Raw genomic sequence first — 19,319 nt, forward strand, 5'->3', positions numbered from 1 at the left:
TTGTATCTCCTGAATCGTGCTTCACACCCATGTCCCACATGCACATGCCCCCCCATGTAATCGACACCTCCCGTCCCCTCGTATACATTTTATACACTGTATACTTAAAGGCTGACGCTGTATACATTTCTATACTTCGGACGCCTGTTTCTGTCCTCATTGTATGCCATTCATATCTATGTAGCATTAACTATCTTTTATCGACACTGTAGTCACGTACCGCTCTTCTTCTCATCATTAATGCTCAGTCTTCTTCTGCAGTTACAATTGTACCACTATAATCTTTCATCTCCTCCCCATATTTCCTTCTCATCATGACCCCCACCCCCCAGCCCTCCCCATCTTGTGACCCCCCAACTCAACACAGTAGTTTTTCTTTTTTTTTCTTCTTCTAATTCTTTTTTGATTTCAGAAATTTGTAATGTCATAAAAAAAACCTTGAGGAAGATGCGTGGAGGAGGGGTGGGTCGAGAAAACCGCTCACACAATTAATGATGATGATGACGACAATGACAAAGAGAAATGTCTGTGGTATAATTACAAAAAAGGAAAAAGTGCACTATTATGACAATGATTATTATTGCCTGTGAGAAATACTGACCAATAAACAACAGTGGAAATAAATGTGGCCGTGGCCGTCATTCAACTTCCAGACAATTCAGTTTATATACATAACACCAAATTGTAACAGAATCACCTCAGGTCACTTCATACACACTACGAGTCAAACATTTAGACACACCTTCCCCTTTAGTGTTTTGTCTTTATTTTATTATTTTCAACATTGCACATTAGTACTGAAGACATCCAAACTTTAACAACTTTGACTCACTATGTAGTCAACAAAATGTGTTAAATAACCAAGAATATGTTTTATATATTATCATATTAAGTGTCTGAAGTAGCTACATTTAGCTTTGTCTCATATGACATTTTAAAATGTCGTCACCTGTCGTCTTGTGCAGTCATTAGTCCTGTTAGTGCTACTGAAACTAATGTACAAATCTGTATTATTGCAAAACACTGAGTTAAGTAAAGAAAAAACAGTCCACCATTACTTGAGGGAATAAAGGTCAATCAATCAGAAAACTGTAGGTTGGTCTGATGAGTCCTAATCTGAGATTTTTGGTTCTAACTGTGTCTTTGCTGGTGTCACTGTTGGCGACTTAGTCAAAACTGAGGACAAACTTAACCAGGGTGGCTACCACACATCCCATCTGGATTTCCCTTAGTGGGACTGTCATTTGTTTTCCAAAAGGACAATGACCCCAAACACACCTCTAGATTATGGAGGGGGTATTTGTCCTAGAAGGAGAGTGATGGGGAGCTGCATCAGGTGACCTGTCCTCCACAATCACATGATCTGAATCCAGTTGAGATGGTACTGAACACATCTGGTAACTCCTTTGAGGTTGTTGGTAAACCATTACAGGTGACGACCCAATGAGATTGATTGAGGAAATTATGAGCGTGTCAGCAAAGTGAAAGGTGACAACTTTAAAGAGTCTACCATTTAAAACATGTTCTGGGTTGTTTAAAACGGGGTTGTTTACTGCATAATTTCACAGTTTGAATGTCTTCAGTATTTACAGTATGTACAATAAAAAATAAAGAAAACATACTTTTGGCTGGGAGTCATGTTAACAGGATCAGAGGTTGTGGTCAGCAGTGCACTTTTGATGAACTAACATAAACACTATGTGAGGAAAAGCAAGGAAGAGGAAGTCTACAGAGATTAGAGGAAAAGATGACACGGTGAGATGAGTAATCCATCATTATGTTCACAACAAGCAGGCGAGTGCAGGCAGCAGGACAGGCCCGGGTACCATCCCTGCCAGAGGCGGGCGGCTCGGTCACACCAAACAGAAGCGCAAGGCCGAGAGGTCTCACTCTGACACGAAAACACTGCCCAGACCAGCCGGAGAAACAACAAAACAAACTGCACTGGTGCCACTGTTACCGCAGCACACACGTATTCACTTCACAGTCCGGTGATGCTGTTCTATCTTAGCTTTATAAAATAGCACCAGTCAGCTACTCGGGCTGGACGTGCGAGTGCGCCTCTCTCCCTCACTGGAAATCTTTGGCGAGCTGCTCGTCGGTTGGTCGTTCGCCCAGAGTCGCTTTCGCTTGAATGAGCGCTCTGTTGCAGGAAGACGAGGAGACGTGTGGACATCATCTCTCCCCGGACAAACCCCGTCAATAGACGCTTCAGGTACATGTTGAACTTGTGTTTAAACTACTTTTATCTGGCTGCTGCTCACTTCTGATCAGTGGTGATGTAACTTTAACAGTAGCCATGCTGTGGCTCACTAAACTTTAAGGTGAAGCTATCTTTAGCTAGCACACATATGTTTAAAGACCAATAAGTCACGTTAGTTAAAGAAATGGTTCTTACACGATGTTTGGTCTTAGCCACTTATGTGCACTTATGTTATTAGTCGGGCAAATAAGGAAACAAAAACTTCCTATTGAGCTAATTTGTTTCTCAGGTTTGAGTCCAGCTGATCTGTGTGTGGTTGATTACTGTCAGTGTGGCTGCTCGGCCTGTTGCACAGTGTGAGCAGGTCAGACCTGTTTCTCTGCCTATTTGGAGCTTCACTAGAAGAAACTAGAGGATACTACATAACTATGCTGTGTTTTATATGTGTTGGAGGAGCAGAGGGAACAGTTGGTCTTGAACTATTGCATTTTAGATAAGATTTTGGACTTCTATATATATATATACAGCTCCAATGCAATTTTCCTATAAAACAGCATCTATACACACATGGCCATGACCCTTCTGAAACAGATTAACCTCTGGATGTGTCTTTCGACATGGTTGTTTAAGAAATGAGAAGCTACTCACTGCATCAGTTATAGTTAAATAACTTGTTGCCAAAATCATCCATACAGTAATTATTCAATGGGAGGCTCTTATATATTTAAAGCACTGCTTCAATAAACTAGTATATTGCAAATCTGCAGTGTTTAGTTAGATGTATACATTGCTGCCTTGATTCTAATAAACTATTCATAATGATTGGCATTCCTTCTATACCAATGTGTATAAAGGTCCTACACTAGCACATCTAATTCTGCCTCATGAGAATCTGTGTTGATTAGGTGATCACCTAAATCCTGTTAGATTTTTCCAGGAGTGGTATACAGTTACCCAACAGCAATGTGGACCAACCAAAACACATGAAAGCAGTGAATCGAGGGTTATTTCATCAAATAGTCATTTCTAAATGTTCTTTAGTCAGAGAATTATCACCACTTTGTTTTTCAAGTGAATAGAATTTAAGTTTAGTATAGTTTTCTTTGAATTACTAAAATTCGCATAACCTAGCACATAGCACTATCAAGCGACAAACAACAACTCTGCTAACTCTACTTAGAGTGCATTTTGTAGGAAATACTCTAGATAACTCATTGTGAAGTGTCCATGAAGTAGTCTCCACAAACAGACATTAAGAGACATCCCTCACAGGTTCATGGACCTTGAAGGCAGCTGTGTTGAGAAACGAGCTGGACCAATGAGACGCAGACAGTCTGACGCTCTCAAGCAGCACGCACTTGATTACAAATGAAGTATGAAATACCTTTTGGTAAAAGCTTTTGGTCTTTGTCCTCAGTAAAACTTTATAGTTGCTGCCCTGAAGTGATTCGCAGTATTCTCAACCCCCACGCCCCACCCCACCCAAGCATCCGACTGTAAAAATGTTTTTGTCTGTGGTACAACCTGTTAGTCAAACAGTTTACGTTTCAGCTTAAAAGACTAAAAGATGGTAACTATGATTGTCATATTTCTTTTCTCAGATTGTGCAGTGTGACTCACAATTAAACACTTCATCTCTTACATTGATGCTTCTCTTCAATATTTTACATAATACGTTTGTTAGTTTTTAAATAATAAAAATTTGTGGCAAGGTTAATGGCTAGATCTGAATGCTAATCTGATTGAGGTCCTCCATAGCCAAATACCTGCTCTCTCTGCCCTCTTTCACACATAAACAATGAAATAGTCGTGGGAAGTGAGTATTATACAGCAATCAATCGCTTCACTGGAGAGAGAGAATCATCATGTCATCATCCAGCCTGCGCCAAATGTTTGATCTCTTTATCAGCAACAGTTGTACATGCTGTGCCTTTGAACTGTCTAGTTCCCAGTGGTCATTGTATGTTTAGCTCGTAAAATCAAACAGGAAAGAAATGGCTAAAGGTTTCTTGTAATTACTATCCACGTGTTTAGATTTCAGATTGGTTGAGAATGGTAAGGAATTTTAAATACAAACCAAACCAGCAGAGATATCAGTGACAAAATGGTGAGTCTGTGCCCTTTTTTCTCCCCCGACATCCATCACCAGATCATTAGAACCATGAATGTCCCTGCCTCAATAGTTGTGGGGTACCATCAATACATAGATGGTATGAAGCTGTCATTTTTCAAGCATTGTAGAGTGAACATAATTGGGAAGCAGTAGCTTTGGCATTTTGACTTGCAAAGTATACATTGTTTTGTAAAAATAAAACTTCTTTAGTAAGGAAACAAAGACACATACCCTACTGTGCAGAGGTGTGGGGACACTTTTATTGTTTTTTTTTTTTTAATGAAAATCAGATTAACAGATCATCATCATCATCATCAAACACTAGTCCCTTCTTTCAATGGCATGTTGGTTTAAGCTAGTGAATGGTTATTAATTGAAAGACTAACTAATAATTAAAAAGAACGATCTGCTTGGTTAGCGCTTCTGACTATTTCTGTGTTCATTACAGAAGCAATAAAACTGTTCTTATTTAGACTAGTTGAGCATCTAGACCCTCAGTAATTATAGGTTTCATTATAGACTCAAAATGTTCAGAAATAAAGACGTTTCTTCCTAAACTCAGATGCCTTAAACGCCTGTTTTTTTTTAAACCAGACACTATAATAACTGGCTGTGTTTTAAAATGGGAAAATAAAACAGTTTTCCAGCTATGCATTTACATAGTGTCTGCACTGTTTTCTGTTTGATAAATTAAATCTTATTTCATTGACAAAACAAATTGACCCCTTTGACTTTAGTGGCATCATTTCCATAAGTTTCTGCAATGTCGTAACATTTGTTCCCATCCAGAGTTGCATTAATTTTTTGCTAAGATCTTGTATTGATGATGATGATCTGTGGGCACATAATGTTGCTGAACCTAGACCTGACCAACTGCAGCAGCCCCAGATCATAGCACTGCCCCCACAGGCTTGTACAGTAGGCACTAGGCATGAGGGGTGCATCACTTTACCTGCCTCTCTTCTTACCCTGATGCTCCCATCACTCTGGAACAGGGTAAATCTGGACTCATCACATGACCTTCTTCCACTGAACAGTTCTTAAACTAGTTTTAGTAGTTTCATCAATCTCCTTAGATGTTTTATTTGCTTGATTCATGTCAATAATTTGACTCTTCTGAAACAGATTAACGTCTTTTCTTCCACCACAGGATGTGTCTTCAGAAATGATAAGCTACTTACTGCATCAGTTAGTGTTAAATAACTTGTTGCCAGCTGAAACATAATCATCCATGCAGTAATTATCCAATGGGAGGCTTTTACCTATTTAAAGCACTGCTTCAATAAACTAGTATATTGCAAATCTGCAGTGTTTACTTAGATGTATACATTGCTACCTTGATTCTAATAAACTATTCATAATGAATTATTGTATAATCAATAAATTACATTTTCTGTTCATTTGTGTTTCCAAAGCGATGGCAGAGGCCCACCAAGCTGTGGCGTTCCAATTCACCATAACACCAGAGGGCATTGACCTACAGCTGTCCTACCAGGCCCTGAACCAGATCTACCTGTCTGGAGTACGATCGTGGAAGAAGCGTGTCAGCCGCATGAGGGTGAGGATGATGGCAAATCTAAACATTTCTGTGGTTGTTCTTTTGTAAAAATCAAATAAAACTTTTCAGCTATCACAAATGTTATTGTTATACAGTAGTTTAAACATGTGTTACATAGGGATCATATGATACATCCCAACCCAACAGGCACATTATTACTTGAAGTCAGTTAACCTTTAGTTTATTAACAAAGACTTTTACAATCTGTAGATCATACACCACAGTATCATTACACCAGACCAGATGCTTCAGTTCTTTGCCTACATTGACATTTTCCGCTTATGTAAGCCTGCATGTGTTTTTGATCTAATGAAGGATATGTTGGGGAGAGGAATGCTTTATTATAGGGTGTGAATTCCCATCTACAAAGGTTAGAAATGAGCCTTTCCTTACATGCACTGACATGCACCGACATGCACATTTTCCTCCTGCTGGGATGACAAATACACAGGTGTTAAAATGGGCATGTGCAGTTGTGTGTTGTTGTTATCATGGTACAAAAAAAAAAAAAAAGCTCCTCAGATGTCTTTAGTAATCATGCCAGTGTGAGGGCAAACATTGTTCAAATCAACAAAATGACATTTTTTCTAGTCAATATAAAAAGATTGACAAAGATACAGAAGATTCTTATTTGATCAGATGTAAAGGGAATATTAAAGACTCCTAACAGGAGTCAGTTTTCTGCACTTTTGTCCTAAGGAGGATGTTTTCCTAACTGTACCTTCTTTTTCTGTGGTAACAGAACAGGGTGATTAAGGGAGTGTACCCCGCCAGCCCTTCCTCCTGGCTCTTTGTCGTCATAGCAATCCTGGTCACTATGTACATGCGCTCAGATCCCAGCATGGGGCTTATTGCCAAGATACAGCAACACCTGCCGCTAAGGTACAGAGACAAACTTTTCTAAGAGCTGGGTGTATGTATAGCCTTCTATACATTATAACAGGAGATCAAAATGTTTGGGTTCTACCAGTCAGAAAACATCAAGGTGGACGTGTCCAATATTTGCTTTTGCAAATACACTATATATATATCTTTATCTTTATATTTCTTTTAACCTTCCAAATTCATATATTGGTTTCAGAATCTTATATACAGTAGTAGCAGTCAATAATGATAGTAGTTTGAGCCCTGTTAACCAAACAAACTGATGTGAGTAGCATAGAAATCTAGTGAGTCACACAGTTAGGGAGCAGTATGGGTGTGGAGCCTGCACTTTCCTTTACTCTCTCACCAGTTTATTCACCTGTAGCTTTAGAAACTTACAACATTGCTGACAATTGCTCACCCACCCACCACCTTCTACCATCATAATATTCCTTCAGTGTTTACAAATGAGTGTTCTTCATCATGTCTTACTGTGTGTCTTCATCATGTCTTACTGTGTGTATTTCACAGACAATATATCATTTATGTGTGACATGAAAAAACAATGACGATATAGAGGCGGGGGATACTAACAGTGGCATTTTCTCTGATTCACATGGCTGCTTTAGGAAACGGCTGCAAATAACAGCTTTGATGTTTTTAAATACCTGATTCAGTATTAGTTTAATGAAACCAACATGAGGGCATCTGTTTATGAACTGTAAACTGGGATGCATTAAAGGGCATTATTATCATGCCTCTTAACTTAAAATCAGAACAAACTCTTTTAAGATTTCATCGACTTTAAGTTTGTTTTCACCTTGTGGTCATGTTTTCTGTGAGGTGTGAAGCGCAGTGAAACAGTGTAATAATGTTTTTAATAGATCTAACAGCTAATCTTGAAGTACAGTACTGGCTATGGTATACTATATAATACTCAGTTAAGTCAGTTGGCCGTAACCTGTATATCAAATGATAACTGTTATTTGTTTTAGTCTTGAATGGGAAATAAAAAATGTGTTTCTCTTCTTGCAAAATCTATGATGTAATACAGTCCCATCCAAACTTTTGGAAGCACAGGTTGAACTGATTAGTTTTTGCTGTACACTGAAGACTTTTGGGTTTAAGATGAAAAGGTGACTATTAGAGGAATGTTCAGAATTTAAGCTTTTACATTTTTTATTTTGATGGTGGAACATGGAACCAGTTGTATTACATCACCCAGGGGTTAAGTGATACATTCTTTGGGGTGGGGGCTCTCCCATCTGTCTCCTCCTCATTAGGTAAAATATATGTTTAATTGTTTTAAGATCTGGTGACTTACTGAACCAGTCTAAAACCTTTCACTTTTAGCTCTTCATGAAGACATTTGTTGAGCATTTTGGATCATCGGGCTCCATTTGAACCTTTTTATTTAAAATCTTCTTCAGAAAAGTCCTAAGGATCCCATTAAACTCGTAGTGGAAAGTGCGTCCTAGTTGTATCTTTTAGCATAAACACCTTGATTCAGTAAGGCAGAGAAAATCGTAAACAGCAAACGAGCCTCATATTTAGCAGCGTGGATATACAATAACACAACTGATGGAATAAAAAGAAAACATTAAAAAACAAATCCCAAATAAGAAGATATTTGTGAATTTCAGAATCCTTGTAATTGTGGAGGTGAAGACATTTCCTCTTAAGAGCACTTTGTGAATGAGGCCCACTGTCTCGCTGTGTCATAAAGCTCCTCCCAATTAGTTTGGAAACTAACAAAATGCTTTTCTACAATTCATCCTGCTGCCGCCATCATAATGTGCCAGTTGCCCGCTGAGCCAACACACACCTTTATGGCACTGGTGGACAGTGACCTGGCTCAGTTTAGATAACTCTGGGCACGCCTGTCCACCAGAAGAGTATTTTTATTTTTTTGGTTTAGTTTGTGCAGCGGTGTCGGAGCTGCTTTGGAGCTCCAGTGTGTCTGGTGATATCTGTGTGACAGCCCTATGTGTGCACACAGCCCTACAGAATTTTTCCCTTTATGAATACTGTTGGGGACGTTACCTATGTTAAACAGGCACAAATTAGAACGTGCTTCCAACTTAGGAGGACGGTGGGATTCACCTACATAAGAATGAAGGTACGAGCAAAATAAGAGGTTTAAGAACGCGTCATGAACCTGACATAGGCTTTTCTTACGAATGAATTTTGTTAGGAAATCAGATATTGCTGAAATATTTTATTTATTTGTTAATTTTTGTTTGTTTTCTCACATAGACAGCTCTTCATGTTGGTTTATCCTTTTTAAGAACAATTACAGTATTCACAGGTAGTTTTAGCCTTTATCTTTTTAGAACTAGTTGCAGTTTGAAAATCAGGACACGCCTATGTAACAAGAACCACCTGTCACCACATGTTCCAATAGTTTTGCTCAAAAATTTGGGTGATTTACCAAGGTCTGATGTCTCGAAGTCATCTTTTGACTCAAACCTAAATGTCTTCAGTGTATGTTTTGTTTATTTATGTTTTTTTCTTTGGTGTCGTTAGTCCTGTTGTTCATACTAGTCTCATCACCCGTTTTGTGTATTCAGCTTTTATTTTCTTCCCGTTTCATGTTACTCCTCATTAACCCAGCAGATGTTGCTGTTGTACTTTCATAATGGTTTCTTGCACTTTGCCTTAAGTTGTGAGATAAGGGATGAGCAGTGATGACATATGGGGGCACTCGTGCCTTTTTTTTAAGTTTTCATCATCTGTGGTGAATAAGTTGCATTTGTTGGCTTTTTTTCAGTTTACTATCTCTGTGACTGTAGTTGTTCTTGAGCTTATTATGTGTACAGTGTGCATTATTGCCCCCTGGTTGTGACAATTGTGCAATTGTTGGGGAAACGGGGAAACCCGTGATTTACTTTGTTTATAGTGTGCTACAAATCAGGTAATACATTTTTAAATAGTGTTTATAAATAGAATCTGTGATGTATCCTGTAATTGTTATTGTCTTGTGTCCCGTCTCTGTCCAGTCTCCATGTCTCTCTCAGTGCACAGGGTCAGAATATTGTGTCAGCATTAGTCTTCAGCACTCTGCTGTGGCTCTCCCTCATCCTGGCTCTCAGGCTGTGCCTCAAGCTGCTGCTCTCCTACCATCAGTGGATGTTCGAGAAGCATGGCCAAGTTTCTAACACCACTAAAGTCTGGGTGGTAAGCCTTATTTCTACTTTGGATCACAGCTCACTCCTGTGGCCACTCATGGACATAGAAATGCTGCTTTCATTTTAAGGAGGAAGACAGAAACCGTTTAATTGTTCAACCGATTAAAATATGGTAGAATGTGTTGTCATGTACAAATGGCATCTACTGTATGTCTAATATCATTCTTCTTGGAACTGTCTTCATGTCTTGTAGACTCTGGTGAGGTTATTATCAAGCAGGAAACCTCTGTTATACAGCTATCAGACTTCTCTACCTCACCTCCCTGTTCCTGCCATCAGAGACACACTGGACAGGGTGAGTGCACACATGCACGCACACACACGCGCGCGCGCACACACACACTCACACACACACTCCTGTACCCCATATATTTGTGGCTTCTCTGTATATCTGTGCATCAGTATCCATGTATATATTGTACATAGAGTATATTAAACAGTTTAACTGTTAAACCTTTTTGTTCTTAGTACCTGGAGTCAGTGCGCCCTCTGTTGACTGATCCAGAGTTTAAACGGATGACTGAACTGGCCAATGAGTTTGAGTCTAGCCTAGGAAACCGTCTCCAGCGCTACCTGAAGCTCAAAGCACTGTGGGCCACCAACTATGTAAGTGTACTCAGCCACACACTTAGAGATCAAATGACTAACAATTCTGGCATTCATTCAGTTCTTTATTTTTCTGAAGCAAAATGCTACAAATGACCTAGCTTCAACTTCTTAAGGCATTTTTACGACCCTGAGTAGCTGTGTTTGGCAGCGCAAGTTGAATCAGACAGCTCCCTAGTGCAAGGTCAGTATGAGCCCAAGGTCAATAATACTACAATAATGACATTCAGCGTGTGCTACAGCCGCCTGCACACTTTTCTAGAGGCCACTGAGCATTTCCAAAGTGAGAATGGGTCTTACATGAACAATCTTCTCTTGTGTGCTGCATGTGTGAAAGGGCAACTCCAGGGACTGTCCAGAACTTGTTCTCTGTACTTTGTCTGGAGTTCATGACAAAATGACTTTAGTTTCTTAGTATTGGACAAAAGAAGGATGCTAACTTAGCCATTAGAAATGTGTGATGGTCATTATTCACTTCACTTCACTTGACCCATCAACATGGCAATTTCACTTATAATGAAAGGCCCTATTTTGCTGCATTTTTTTTTTTATAGGCAGTCGACAATTTGAAAAGCGACAGACGTCAATGTGAGAGAGAAGTGCATATTACATATATCAAAGTTCCCTGACCTGACCTCCAACTAGAAAAAGCTGATGCTGGGTCCAAGTGATAAACACACCACTTTTCATTTCCTTTCCTTATCTATGGCTCAAGTGTTAATCTTAACCATGGTATAACAGCGTGTGTGTGTGTGTGTGTGTGTGTGTGTGTGTGTGTGTGTGTGTGTGTGTGTGTGTGTGTGTGTGTGTGTGTGTGTGTGTGTGTGTGTGTGTGTGTGTGTGTGTGTGTGGCTGCAGGCATTCAACAGCAGAAGTAAGCAAATCTACTTGGAATGCTTTTCAGACAGCTGGTGACCCGCAGGCCATATCCACATGCTTAAAGTATTCATCATTATTATCATTAATGCAAGGCCATGTTCTGTTTTGATTCCAGGTGAGCGACTGGTGGGAGGAATACATTTACCTGAGAGGCCGAAGTCCCATCATGGTCAACAGTAACTACTATGGCATGGTGAGCAGCTACCTTTTCAGTTTGCCTACATGGAAAACCACCACTAGATCCTTGTAATGTCATATGTTCCCCTCACATAAAATGTTGGAGATTAGCTTGATCCAGAACAGTTGGGTACATCTTTCTTGCTCTTTTTCTGTACTCGTGTCTATGTTTCCCTCCTTCCCTGCAATGCATAGTTAACCATCCTGTATAATCTGTACTGGTTCTGATAGATAATATATATATATTGGCCCTTTTTATTGTTTTATTACATTTCTTACATCTTCAAAAGCATAAATCTTGAGTCTCATGTTATTTTAACTCCACATCCCTGTGTTTGTGCCTGCCCAGGACTTTCTGTACGTGACCCCAACCCCAGTGCAGGCAGCAAGGGCAGGCAACACCATTACTGCCCTTCTGCTCTACCGCCGGAAACTCAACCGGGAGGAGTTGAATCCAGTGAGTAGCAGAGATGATGGATTCAGTTGAATGTTGTTAATATGACAACAAATTATAACAAACAAATCATCTCATAAGAATTATATAGAAAACCAAACGAATCCCTTTCTAGCAAGTCCCAGGTGACTGTGGAGAGGAAACACTCCCTCTAACGGTAGAAACCTTCAGTGCTGAAATCATTGCACAATAACAATACAGAGACAAGCTTTTAGGAATTCCTTAATAAATTAATAAATTGATGTTAAGCAATGCATCTTTTGGCGCAGTGTGTGAAAGCTGTTAAGAGAATCGTTTCAAAACCAGGTGTCTATTTTTTGGCCACTGCCAAAATGGGACGTTTCTTCTGCCACCACAAGGTTAACTTTTGTTTCTTTGAGTGAAAGATCATAGAAGCTATTGAGTGGATTTCCATGTCTTTTTAAATTTTTAATTTCCCTCAGGTGTTAATTTTGATTTATTGTACTTTTTACATTAGATATCTATACCTAAACTTCAATTCCCATTAACGCCAGTGCTACTGATTGGTTGGTGCTAATTAGCAAATTGCAGCTTAAGGACACATTAAACAAAGATGGTAAATATTTTTCCAATTTAACATCAGCATGTTAGCATAGTCATTATGAGCATTTTTGTGTGCTGATGTAACCAATGAACTCAATGCTACTGGCTGCAGGCTGTGCGTAATAACATGGCTGGAGCCTATTGTTTTGACCCTTTGAAAGAGTAAAGACAGTTACAAGACAAAGGATCTGTTGTGAACACTGTATTTGGGGGAGAGAGAGAGGGATGGAGGGGGAGAGGCAGTGCGAATATCTGTGGGCAGAGAGACAGAGGAGTTGAGTTTCAAGCTTGTTGTCTAGTAAAATTTTTTCAATATAAATGTTAGGTATAGAACATTAGTAGGGAGACTGTATACAAAATACAGTTTCTATACAAAGAATTTCCCTGAGGGGATTAATAAAGTATTTTTTTTTTTTAAGTATATGGTTTTTATTAGTATTGGTATTGTTATGACATGAGTAGAAAGCTGCTAAAATCATCCATCAGTAATTTTACTCTTATGTACCCACATCAAAAATCAAATGACAAATAATATCAAACAGAAAAAAAGAAAATATCAATAACAACTGTGTGTGTGTCTCTGTGTCAGAGTCGTGTACCAGGCACCGTCATTCCCCTGTGTGCTGCTCAGTGTGAGAGAATGTTCAACACAACACGCACCCCAGGAGCTGACACTGGTAATGCATACGTAAACAAAAGCACATTTTACAGCCCTAGCTGTGTACTGAGATATTGTTTCTTGGTTAGATAGAATTGTGCAAGCTGATTTTGTTTTTGTTTTTGCACACATAGCTAGCCTTATGATAGACAATAGAGGCGAAATCTGAAACCAAGGTGGTTGATTGTAGCATCCCTACCAAACCATAGTTAAGAAATTAGGTTTGGTTTGGTTTGGAGAATCAGCTCCACTATTAAAAACATCTTGATAAAAATGGAGAATCATCTACAGTTGTAGAGTGTAAATTAATTAGGAAAACAAAAAACACAACAGCCTCAAGCTTCACATTAGCAGTAATGATTCTAATTCTCTTTTGCTCAATAGATGTTCTGCAGCACTGGCAGGATAGTGAGTTTGTGGCAGTGTACCACAATGGCCGCTATTTCCGCCTCTGGGTGTATCGGGCAGGCCGGCTGCTTAGTCCCAGGGAGATTGAGTATCAGATCCAGAGGATCCTGGATGACCCCTCACCACCACAAGCTGGAGAGGATAAACTGGGAGCGCTCACAGCTGGAGACAGGTGAGTAAAGGCTCTGGCATGTTACATACTGCAGCTGCATTGTGTCAAATAGAGCAAGCAGTTTGTACTCTTTAATCAGTATTTAGGGCTAAAATTCATGGCCACCTCAGGGCTTTTCAAAAAATAAAAAAGGTTTGCGCCGGCACCAGAAATCAAAACCAAACTTTTTAGTTTTTTATTTTTTATTTTTACCTTTTAACCTAAAAAAAAAAAAAAAAAAAAAAATTCTCACATGCTTTTTCACATGATGTTATCAAAGAAAGACATTCTCATGGATGGATATTTAAGGATAGCTGAGTTGCAGTCGTACAAACTGTGTGGCATTGTTGAATTTGTGAGTCAACATCTGATGCCCACTCAGCTGTCATTCGTGTTGCAATATTAATGGGAGGCTGTTGCAGTGAATTTCTTGATTGTCTTGATTTCTGCAGTACAAACTGAGGAAAACAGAAACCTGAAGCATACAGGATAAGACCCCCCCACACACACACACATCTGTATTTCCCCTCATCCCCCTCAGGAACATAAACTGGGCGTGAACCCAACCCTGCATCACTGGGCTAAGAATGTGGCTGCAAAGACAAAGTGAAAGGACAAGGCAGCACTTACGATTTAGGACTAACAAATAATAAAAAAAAAATGAAATGAGAAATAATAAAAGCTTTTGTAAAATCCACAAAAATATCCAGCCCAACAAATGGGAAGGGTTTTTCCACCTATAACATGAATAGTCCTTTCATCCAATGAAGATCAGCTCACACATTCCCCAGAGAGACCACACTTCATGACACACTTTGGCTCTGAGTTCTAGATCACTTAGAACTCTCTATGTATTGAGAGGTCTCTTTTTCATGTCTTCAGTAAGTCTTGTAGCAAACCTCTTTTGTAGCTCATTGTTGCTCAGGCCTGTGGATACAGAAGCATAATTCCCCGGGATTTAAGCCGCTGTATTTTAGAAAACCCAGATTAATTTACTGTAATAAAACTGATTTCTTTTTTCTACTTTGACTGTAAATTAGATTTTTCTGTATTTGTGCTATATGTACTATTACTGTGATCAAGATCACATTCCACCACAGTACATTACATCAGTGGAGGCTTATTATAAGTACACTGGAAACAATCTAACAAAAATTGTGAACAAAGGTAAAGAGAAAATGAAGACTGTAGAAATAAAAAGTAGATAGCCAGCTGTTCTCAGCTCAGCAGGGAAGAATGCAAATGAAACCTGAACTGAGCCTAATTTACAAAGAGCAAAAAGAGCTTTATCTTTTCTTTCAATATCTATATTAATTCATATATCTCAAAAGTTTGGGAAAGTCTCTTGTATCTTCATACTAAAGTAAAACACTAAATCATCAACATCTTCAAGATGTTATATAATTTGATATGCCTGTAAGGTATCAATTTTCTCATGCTACTCGAAACAAATGCACCCTATAGCGGTGTTTCATTTTATTCTCATCAGACCAAAGAACCCTCTTCCAGTGGACCATGAATTAATCGTGTCTATTGGTGAACTAAATTTATGAGTTTTCTTCATCAGTGGCTTTCTCCTTGACACTCTCCCATAAAGCTTTGACTGTTGAAGAACCCGGGCAACAGTTTTTGTATGTACAGTCCCTCTTATCTCAGTTGCTTGTAAACTTGTAACTCCCTCAGAGTAGTCATCATTGTCAGTGGCCTCTCTCACTAGTCTCCTTCTTGCACGGTCACTCCGTTTTTGTGGACGGCCTGTTCTAGGCAGATCTAGACACATGCAATATTCCTTCTAGTTCTTGATCATGGATTTCACTGAACTCCGGGGGATGTTCAGTGCCTTGGGGATTTTTTTTGTATCCATCCCCTGACTTATGCTTTTCAATGACCTTTTCTTTGAGTTTCTGGGAGTGTTCATTTGTCTTCATGGTGTAATGGTAGCCAGGAATACTGATTAACCAGTGACTGGTTGTGTCTTTATACTGCAGTCACTTGAGATGCATTCACTGCACTCAGGTGATTCCCATTTTCCCATTTCACTAATTGTGTGACTACTAGTCAATAAAAGCACTAGTCAATAAAAGGATGAGAAATCCCAGGGGGTGTGAATACTTTTTATAGGCACTGTAAAATCATCATAATCAGATCAAAGATCAACTTGAACTGTCTCACTGATTATGTGTCACCTTCTTCTTAGGACTCCTTGGTCTCAAATAAGGAAGCAGTACTTCAGCTCTGGTGGCAACAAGAGATCACTGGATGCCATTGAGAGGGCAGCATTCTTCGTAACCTTGGACAATGAAGAGCAAGGCATGAGGGGGGAGGACCCAGCAGGAAACTTGGATCGCTATGCCAAGTCTCTGCTTCATGGGAAATGTTACGATAGGTGAGGAGATGGGGGGGAGAAGCATATATGGCTGTATAGAAAATATTTGGGCGCCGATATGTTAGTGAGAAATTTGTACATCTTAAAATAATCAGTCATATTCTCTGAGAGTCAGAGGGAAGTAAGTGACATTTTACCAACTTTACCTCAGGACTTTTGCAACAACACTATTTCTCTTGAAAGCTGCTGAGATATTTCCACACATCGATTCCAATCCACCTGTGGTAAATTATATTGACTGGACGTGACTTAGAAAGACATACACCCTATAGAAGGGCTCACTGCTGACAGTGCATATTGTACTGTATCAGAAAACTGTTTAATCTCAATTCTAAACATTATGTCTGAAGAAAACCAGACACCATCATGCTGTGGGGCTGTTTTTCAGCAGCAGTGACTGGGAGACAGGTCAGGGTGGTGTGAAAGCTGGATACAGTATAGAGATGTCCTTAATGAAAGCCTGTTCCACTTTGCTCAGGACCTTAGACTTGGCCGAAGGTTCATCTTCCAACATGACAATGAGCAGAAGCACACAGCCAAGACAACACAGAAGTGGCTTAGTGATAACTCTGTGTCTGAGTATTCTACAGTGGCCCATCCAACTCAACTCAGCTTGAGAGAATTTGCAATTAAAAAGGCAGAAGATTCCACAAATCCAGGATTGCAAAGCTTGTTGTGTCATACCCAAAAGTGCTTCAACAAAGTACTGAGTAAGGGGTCTCAATACATGGGATTTCTTTTTTTTTTCTTCACACAAATAATGCAGTACCCCCTAAAGTCCCTTGAGATGTTCAACTAAATGTGCTTAAAACATTGACAAACAATTGAAACTTGTGAAACATTTTGCAACTAAACATGACTGGATATAAAAAGAACAACATAGTCAGTCTCTTAGAAGTAAAGATGTGCAAAGGTTCACCAATCTTTTAGAAGTTGCGTCTACAGATTGTCATACAATTTTATGTTCCTGAAGACTTGCATTTAATATAAAATATATTATCTACAGTTCATAATAGCTTCAAAAGATTCAGAGAATCACAGTATTGGATCTTTGAGACCTCAAATGAACTCCCTAAAAAACCAACCTGGTTTTGTAATTGACATTCCTGCTCAGGAATGCTTTCAAAAACCACTGTCTGTGAACACAGTGACCTCAAAAAATCATGCAAAAAACAAGCCACACGAACAGGAATTAATTGAGTCTTTTCTGGGACAAAGCTTATTGAAAACAATCTGTGACAAAGAGGAAATCTATGTTCGTTGTTCATCATCAGAATCAGCAAAAAGACAAGACACTAAATCCAAAACAAGCAATTGGTCAAAAACAGGCAGGCAAAGAAGGTGCTGCAAAAAGCTGTGGTGGGATTAACTGCTGGACTATATAGGGAAGTACATAGGTGCAGGTAGGGGATCTAATAACATGCTAACCTCTGCTTTTGTCATCTGTCCTTCTTCTTTCATTTGCCAGGTGGTTTGACAAATCCTTCTCTATTGTGATCTACAAGAATGGGAAGAATGGCCTGAATGCGGAGCACTCCTGGGCGGATGCACCGACTGTGGCTCACCTTTGGGAGGTGTGTGTGTCTGGTTGATTGCATGGATGATTATGTTTCAGCTGGCACCAAGTTATTTATCCCTAACTGATGGAGTGAGTAGTTTCTCATTTCTTAAACAACCATGTCTGAAGACACATCCTGTGGTTGTGGAAAAGATGTGCATCTGTTTCAGAAGGGTCAAATTATTGGTATGAATCAAGCAAAGAGAACATCTAAAGAGATTAATGAAACTACCAAGGGGAATTAATGTTGTCATTAAAGAAGCTTATTAAAACAATGCCACGGTGAATCCATGCCGTATTCAAAGCTATAGGTGGTCCAACAAAATATTAGAGTGTGTGACTTTTTTTGTATTTAAATATACAGTGGCAAGAAAATATTTGTAAACCTTTTGGAATTTCATGGTTTTCATAAAATGTGCTCTGATCTTCACCTAACTCACAACAATACAAAAACACAGTCCGCTGAAAATAACAGTACACAATCATTACATGTTTTTTAATGTTTTTATTGAACATAACATGTAAACATTCACAGTGCAGGGTGGAAAAAGTATGTGATTCGCTAGCCTAATGACTTCTCCAAGAGCTAATTGGAGCCAGGAGTGAGCCAACCTTGAGTCCAATCAGTGTGAGGATATTGGCTGTGTTGCTGAAAGCTGACCTGCCCCTTAAAAACACACACCAGTTTTGGGTTTACTGGTTCGAAGAAGCACTGCCTGATGTGAACCATGCCTCGCAGAAAAGAGCTCTCAGAAGACCTACGATCAGGAATTGTTGACTTGCATGAAGGTGGAAAGGCTTTCAAGTATCTCTAAAGCCTTGATGTTCATGTGTCCACGGTAAGACAGACTGTCTACAAATGGGGAAAGTTCAGCACTGTTGCTACTCTCCCTAGGCATGGTCGTCCTGTAAAGATGACTGAAGAGCACAGCGCAGAATGCTGAATGAGGTAAAGAAGAATCCTAGAGTGTCAGCTAAAGACTTACAGAAATCTCTGGCACATTTTAGTTGACATGTCTACAATAAGGAAAACATCATACAAGAATGGAGTACATGGGAGGACACCACGGAGGAAAAAAAATATCGCAGCACGTTTGCAAAAGCACCTGGATGTTCCACAGGACTACTGGCAAAATATTCTGTGGACAGATGAAGCCAAAATTGAGTTGTTAGAAAAAAACACACAACACTATGTGTGGAGAAAAAAAGGCACAGCACACCAACATCAAAACCTCATCCCCGCTGTAAAACATGGCAGAGGGAGCATCATGGTTTGGGGCTGGTTTGCTGCCTCAGGGCCTGCACGGATTGTTGTCATTGATGGAAGAATGAATTCCAGAGTTTATCAAGACATTTTGCAGGAAAACGTAAGACCATCTGTCCGCCAACTGAAGCTCCACAGAGGATGGGTGATGCAACAGGACAATGATCCAAAGCATACAATTAATTCAACAAAAGAATAGCTTCAACAGAACAAAATACACCTTCTGGAGTGGCCCAGTCAGAGTCCTGACCTCAACCCGATTGAAATGCTGTGGCATGACCTTAAGAG

The 19,319-nt window shown here is 39.5% G+C and overlaps 1 protein-coding gene across 1 annotated transcript in view; it reads left to right on the forward strand.

Moving 5' to 3' along the window:
- Positions 1-2,102: 2,102 nt before the first annotated feature.
- cpt1cb (carnitine palmitoyltransferase 1Cb) overlaps positions 2,103-19,319 on the forward strand; it is a 30,688-nt gene continuing 13,471 nt past the window's right edge. The window contains exons 1-12 of the mRNA XM_026347040.1: positions 2,103-2,215; positions 5,732-5,874; positions 6,617-6,756; positions 9,738-9,915; positions 10,120-10,221; positions 10,395-10,532; positions 11,527-11,604; positions 11,938-12,045; positions 13,196-13,283; positions 13,649-13,844; positions 16,021-16,209; positions 17,678-17,783. Coding sequence (XP_026202825.1) covers positions 5,734-5,874; positions 6,617-6,756; positions 9,738-9,915; positions 10,120-10,221; positions 10,395-10,532; positions 11,527-11,604; positions 11,938-12,045; positions 13,196-13,283; positions 13,649-13,844; positions 16,021-16,209; positions 17,678-17,783 — 1,464 coding nt within the window. The 5' untranslated portion in view covers positions 2,103-2,215; positions 5,732-5,733. The remainder of the gene's footprint in view (positions 2,216-5,731; positions 5,875-6,616; positions 6,757-9,737; positions 9,916-10,119; positions 10,222-10,394; positions 10,533-11,526; positions 11,605-11,937; positions 12,046-13,195; positions 13,284-13,648; positions 13,845-16,020; positions 16,210-17,677; positions 17,784-19,319) is intronic.

This window comes from Anabas testudineus, chromosome 8 (genome assembly GCF_900324465.2).
Source record: "Anabas testudineus chromosome 8, fAnaTes1.2, whole genome shotgun sequence".
NCBI classification, from domain to species: Eukaryota; Metazoa; Chordata; class Actinopteri; order Anabantiformes; family Anabantidae; genus Anabas; species Anabas testudineus.